At 33.5% G+C, this 6,148-nt stretch overlaps 1 protein-coding gene across 2 annotated transcripts; it reads right to left on the bottom strand.

The window, feature by feature from the left end:
* Positions 1–114: 114 nt before the first annotated feature.
* LOC106641085 (arrestin domain-containing protein 3-like) lies at positions 115–3,022 on the bottom strand. Of its 2 annotated transcripts, none has more exons than XM_089589584.1 (7): positions 2,641–3,022; positions 1,594–1,716; positions 1,294–1,520; positions 1,035–1,211; positions 741–938; positions 519–630; positions 115–438 (listed from the first exon to the last, which is right to left on the bottom strand). In XM_089589584.1, exons 2-7 carry the CDS (start codon positions 1,712–1,714, stop codon positions 275–277), a joined length of 999 nt encoding a protein of 332 aa, XP_089445710.1. In that variant the 5' UTR covers positions 1,715–1,716; positions 2,641–3,022; the 3' UTR covers positions 115–274. The 2 variants fall into 2 exon arrangements, with proteins under 2 accessions (XP_089445710.1, XP_014210809.2); XM_014355323.2 differs by having other exon boundaries at positions 2,203–3,022.
* Between the last annotated feature and the right edge of the window lie 3,126 nt (positions 3,023–6,148).

Raw genomic sequence — 6,148 nt, forward strand, 5'->3', positions numbered from 1 at the left:
AAAGGTTTATAGGAAATTAATGAAGTAGAAATTGCTATTTTTATAAGAAATTTATATCATCAACAAGTTTACATACAAAAGGTTTTAACAATTAATAACATTGTCTTACACAAACTTCATCAAGAATTTTAATTGTCGGTAGGGCTTATATGTATACATTTTACCTTCATACTAATTGTGCACAACAAAATCTACAAGTAAATATAACAGTTTTTATTAAAAGTATTGCAAGATTAAAAAGTTTAATGTAGGAAATAGATGTTTTACTTGAGTTTTACTGATTTTGTAATTTTTTTTCACTAGCTATGCAAACATAGACTGGTCTGTAAAGAACTAGCGGTGTTTGAGATGTTAGATGCTCAGTACCATCATATACTTGACCTAAAAGAAATTCAGGTCCAACATAACAGCCACCTTCTACATGGTCTACTGCCATTTCTGAAAAACCAATAAAATAACTTTTTCAAGCTATCTATAAACTGATAACAAAGAAAAAAAATGAATGAATGATGACTAACCATACTTGATTTTTGGATGAGGGAGATTCGGTATTCGAAAGGGAACGGTTGCTACTGTTATGGGAAAATACATTTGCATATCTTCTCCCGATTTTTCCAATTGAACACTCACCTAAACAATCATCATGAATGTGTATGTTATATTTATAATCACACAAACAACAGAATGAATTGGTATAAATAAGTGGAGTTTTAAGTAAAATAACATAGGCAAATGTGCACCTTCAAGACATAATAAATTCGGATTAAACGGCAAACGCCAAGTAGAGAAGGTGGACATATGGGAAGAATCATCTTTCTCGAAGAGTCCCATTGGACAGCTGTGCCAGGAACCACTGGCTCTCCTTTGTATTCCATAACGACTTTTTGAATTTCCTTGCTTGCTCCAAGCACACCACGCTCAATGAAGAATTCAACGTGCTAAACGTCACAATTCATTAATTACCATATGTTTCGACAATGATGAAATAATTTATTTCAAAGAAACAGAACAATCGGTAGGTAGTTATTTAGTACTTGAGTTAGCGCGACGTGTAACCATGCTTTTTCGATGCCTCTATTGTCGATGGAAGCGCGTAATTTTATACTTTCGCCGCAGACGTACGCGCTTCTTTCCAACTGGGCGCTCAACTCGACTGGATTCCTTCTGCAGCAGAAGCAGGATGACTGTATTTCCGTACCAATTGTGGGTTTCTAAGACATTATTGCCATTGTATTTGTACCTTTTTTTTTTTTTTTTTACTGCTTTGATAATATACGCATTAAATAATTTTACCAAATAATGTTCGTCCATACAATCAATGTGAGGACCAATCAGGGTGAAGTACTTTAAGCCTTGAGGAGGACTGGCATACGGTCTGTCGACTGTTGCTTTGACATAATAGCGAATATAGCCGGTTCGAGACTCGAAGCTGTACGGCAACGCGCTTTCCGGCAAATTGAAAGTAAATGGAAATTTATGTTTTCCACGCGGCAGTATTGGAATAGGCCCTTCCGGGGAATCTAAAATCAGAGAAATTCATCAGCATTGCAAATTAATAATGCATTTGGTTTATTTTGTTAATCGATTAATTACCATGACCCCATACCACGATGCGCTCGTCAACAAAGTATTGGTCATCCTTGACGCTTCTTCTGTCGCCGCTGACCGAAATTTTCCATTCCGCGTGTGCTTGGCCACGCAACGACAATCTCATGGCTGTTTTTTTTCATGTTTATGTGGTCCCAGTTTATTCAAAAGCATGTAAATTTATAGAATTGCATAAAGTACCATTGAGTATCTACATTTGTTTAGCACACATATATTGTGATGTATTAGTATTACATTGTGTGTTTAGGTAAATGATTTAGTTTCAAAATTTTTTTGGAATGAAAAAAAAGGAAAGAAAAAACAAATAAATTCAAAACAAAACTAGAATTTATTAAACATTCATCACATTTTCTACATGATTATTTGCATGCTTATGTACAAATAAATAACAATAACATTGAATTTATAATTAATGAGCCTAAATGATAAAAATTAACTTAAAAATAACAATGCAAAAGTAACAGTAATAAAATTTGATAAAATACTTTATAACATAAAATTTTGGTGATTGCAGAATAGGATAAATAAAAAAAAAATTATACACTGAACATATATAAAAGTTATTGTAAATTGCGTGCTTTTAAATTTACATACATCTCAATTTGAAGTTTTCAGTTGTATGCAAAATAACATGACCATGAATAACTTCACCCGCATAATAGATTTCTTTTTCAAGTTTAATGTCAAATTCACTTATGTTGTCCATTGTTGAAATGCAAAAGTAGACAAGAGAAGACAGAGAAACAGCTGATGCAAGAGATTTTAATTTATATAATGTGCATACGTGATGACAGTTTTGACAGAAAACTGGTAATACTATAATAATATAAGATGCAGCAGTACATGTGATATAGATTAGTAGTAAGTATGTCACAACATGTATGTATATATTAGTTACTAAAAGTAGTTGACGATTTGATCAAACTATATTTGTAGAGGTAAATGTAACATTGTTGTAGTTTGTTGATAAGCGAACGTTAGTCCAGCAGAGTAAAATACGCCAAACTACTTGCAAAACTTTCGCAAAAATACTTAGTTGTTTCAATCCGTGGTGTATAGCTCTATTCACATCACTGGTTATTGTCTATTGCACATTCTCCAGGTCGAATTCATCAAATAAACTATTCCATTGTTGTTAGCCAATGTTTTCGTGGCTGTGTTCATGGCTGTTAAAGTCAAGTTCGATGCAGATTAGAGATTTTTTGTTGAAAAAAATAAGATGAAAAAATTCTTAGGCCGCTCTGCCGTGTCGTTGCAATTACAAAACGTTAGCTAATGAGTTTGAGAACTGTGGAAGTAACAAGACTGCAGAAACATGAACAATTACAATATATACAACAAAAGACTCGAAGCTCGGTATGGTATGGCTCTCAACATCCCGATGGAGATGGATTCTAACTATATATATAGGCTGATGTACAGCAAACTAGTTACGGAATACCAGAATACCACTCCCGCTGGCAGTAGTGGCAGAAGTATACGGTACGGCGGCTATCGTTTCTTGTTGCCAGCGCCATCTAGCGTTGTGATTTTCGGAATCTATTTATCTAGGGGAAATCATTTTGAGAAAAAACCCTAGATTTTAGTACTATACATTTAAACTAGCTAGTTTCTTCCACCCTAGGGTCTTCTGCTGGAGGGAAATCACTATACAGGAATCGTACTGTCGGTACTGATCCAGAGGTACGGGCCCTGCCATACCGGCGGGTAACTTGTTTACCCTTACTTACCCGTCAAAGGTATCTTCTCGGCACATTGCAGTACCAACGGTCTACAGCATCGGTAAGTTCAACGTCGATACTGCAGGGTCCGTATTTCTGCACATACACATACATAACACTCAGTGTCATGAGTCATGACAGCACGATTGTGCAGTGATTTCTTTCCGGCAGACTCTACTATGCCGAATATATAACACTAAAATCTAGGGTTTCTTCTCAAGATGATTTCCCCTAGATTTATTGATTCCGAAAATCACAAAGCTAGATGGCGCTGGTAACAAGAAAAAGCGCGGCGGCACTACCAAAGCCAAAGCTTAAGCCGTCAATAAAATCGACCATATATAAAAAATTACAATACTTGACCTTTTACCATTAACTCATGGAAGCACAGCCCTTTAACTTTATAGTTTCAATAAACAGTTAACTTATGTAACACGTACATAGCAAAATTTGTGTTACAGAAATCTTGAATAACGATCAAATACATACGTAAATTAATCAGTTTAAAAGAGACGACTAAAGAAAAAAGGCTTAAAAAAGAAGCAGTCACACAAAGAGTCTCCTAGGAATGGAGCATTGGATCTCACTTAATCAGAGAAGGTTAAGTTCTTTGTTTATTTATAATACTTAAAATTTACTTCTCTGTAATAAATGTATTTTTTATTTAGTGAGATCCAATGCTCCATTCCTAGGAGACTTTTCGTGCGACTGTGCTTCTTTTTCAGGCCTTTTTTTCTTCAGTTGTCTCTTTTCGACTGATTGATTTGTTCTTCCATGAGTTAATGGTAAAAGGTCTAAAATATTGTAATTTTATAAATATAGTCGATTTTATAAGCCATATAAGATGAGTAGAATATTTATGATTTTGGAGGTAGGTTTTAAGGTAAAAGATAAATTGTATACTTGCCACAAATAGCACAGACAATGTCAACTTTTTATCTTCTACATACAAAATTATTTGCGGCTGGTTTATAACTAACAAAGTGACTTTACAGTAAGTAGCAATAATTATTTTGAATCAGCGCCATCTAGCGGTCTTTATTTTTTGGCCAAAAGTGGCTCCTAAAATTCTCAATCAGAGCATTTAGGATTAGAGCCATTTAGTCGATTATAAACCAGCCGCAACTCATGATGAAGCTATAAAATGAAAAAATTATCATACATGAGTTTTTGGCGGCAAGTTAACAATCTATTTTCTACCAAAAAACCGACCTCCTATGTATTTATACTTTTTAAGATGAATTTTTGAGTAAGAAATAGATTGTTAACTTGCCGCCAAAAACACATGTATTATTATTTTTTCATTTTATAGCGTCATCGTGAGTTGCGGCTGGTTTATAATTGAGTAAATGGCTCTAGGGCTAAACTGCCTAAAGCTCTCCTTCAGAATTTCAGAAGCAATTTTTGGCCAAAAAAATTTCGACCGCTAGATGGCGCTGATCCAAATAATTATTACTATACTTACAGTAGAGCCATTTAATCGATAATAAACCAGCCGCAACTTATTTTGTAGGTAAGAAATATAAATTTGACATTTTCTATGCTGTTTGCGGCAAATTTACAAATTATCTTTTATCTAAAAACTGACCTCCAAAGCCATACATATTCTACTCATATTATATGGCTTATAAAATTGACTGTATTTACAAAATATCAATACTTTAGACCTTTTACCATTAACTCATGGAAGCACAAGCAGTACAGGCCTTTAACTTCATAGTTTAAATAAACAGTTAACTTGTATTATATGTATTGTGTTACAGAAATCTTGAATAACGATTAAATACATACGTAAATTAATCAGTTTAAAAGAGACAACTGAAGAAAAAAGGCTTAAAAAGAAGCTTAGTCACACAAAGAGTCTCTTGAGAATGGTGCATTGGATCTCACTTAATCAAAGAAGGTTGGATTCTTTGTTTATTTATAACACTAAAAATTTACTTCTCTGTAATAAATGTATTTTTTATTTAATAAAATCCAATGCACCATTCTCAAGAGACTCTTTGTGTGACTAAGCTTCTTTTTAAGCCTTTTTTCTTCAGTTGTCTCTTTTAAACTGATTAATTTACGTATGTATTTAATCGTTATTCAAGATTTCTGTAACACAATGCATATCATACAAGTTAACTGTTTATTTAAACTATGAAGTTAAAGGCCTGTACTGCTTGTGCTTCCATGAGTTAATGGTAAAAGGTCTAAAGTATTGATATTTTGTAAATACAGTCAATTTTATAAGCCATATAATATGAGTAGAATATGTATGGCTTTGGAGGTCAGTTTTTAGATAAAAGATAATTTGTAAATTTGCCGCAAACAGCATAGAAAATGTCAAATTTATATTTCTTACCTACAAAATAAGTTGCGGCTGGTTTATAATCAATTAAATGGCTCTACTGTAAGTAGTGATAATTATTTGGATCAGCGCCATCTAGCGGTCGAAATTTTTTTGGCCAAAAATTGCTTCTGAAATTCTGAAGGAGAGCTTTAGGCAGTTTAGCCCTAGAGCCATTTACTCAATTATAAACCAGCCGCAACTCACGATGACGCTATAAAATGAAAAAATAATAATACATGTGTTTTTGGCGGCAAGTTAACAATCTATTTCTTACTGAAAAATTCATCTTAAAAAGTATAAATACATAGGAGGTCGGTTTTTTGGTAGAAAATAGATTGTTAACTTGCCGCCAAAAATACATGTATTATTATTCTTTTATTTTATAGCGTCATTATGAGTTGCGGCTGGTTTGTAATTGACTAAATAGCTCTGAGCTCAATTGCTCTGTGTCAAAAGTTTAGGGCCACTTTTTAGTTCAAAAATC

Source organism: Copidosoma floridanum, unplaced genomic scaffold (assembly GCF_036245765.1).
Source record: "Copidosoma floridanum isolate Cflo_tuat_1 unplaced genomic scaffold, Cflo_Japanese_pri ptg000009l, whole genome shotgun sequence".
Lineage (NCBI taxonomy): Eukaryota > Metazoa > Arthropoda > Insecta > Hymenoptera > Encyrtidae > Copidosoma > Copidosoma floridanum.

Coding starts and splice junctions, on each gene's coding strand:
- LOC106641085 (XM_014355323.2), bottom strand. CDS start 2,314: ATGGACAACATAAGTGAATTTGACATTAAACTTGAAAAAGAAATCTAT. Junction 1,717..2,202: donor TGAAAACTTCAAATTGAGAT/GTATGTAAATTT, acceptor GAAAAAAAACAG/CCATGAGATTGTCGTTGCGT. Junction 439..518: donor TCATCCAAAAATCAAGTATG/GTTAGTCATCAT, acceptor TTGGTTTTTCAG/AAATGGCAGTAGACCATGTA.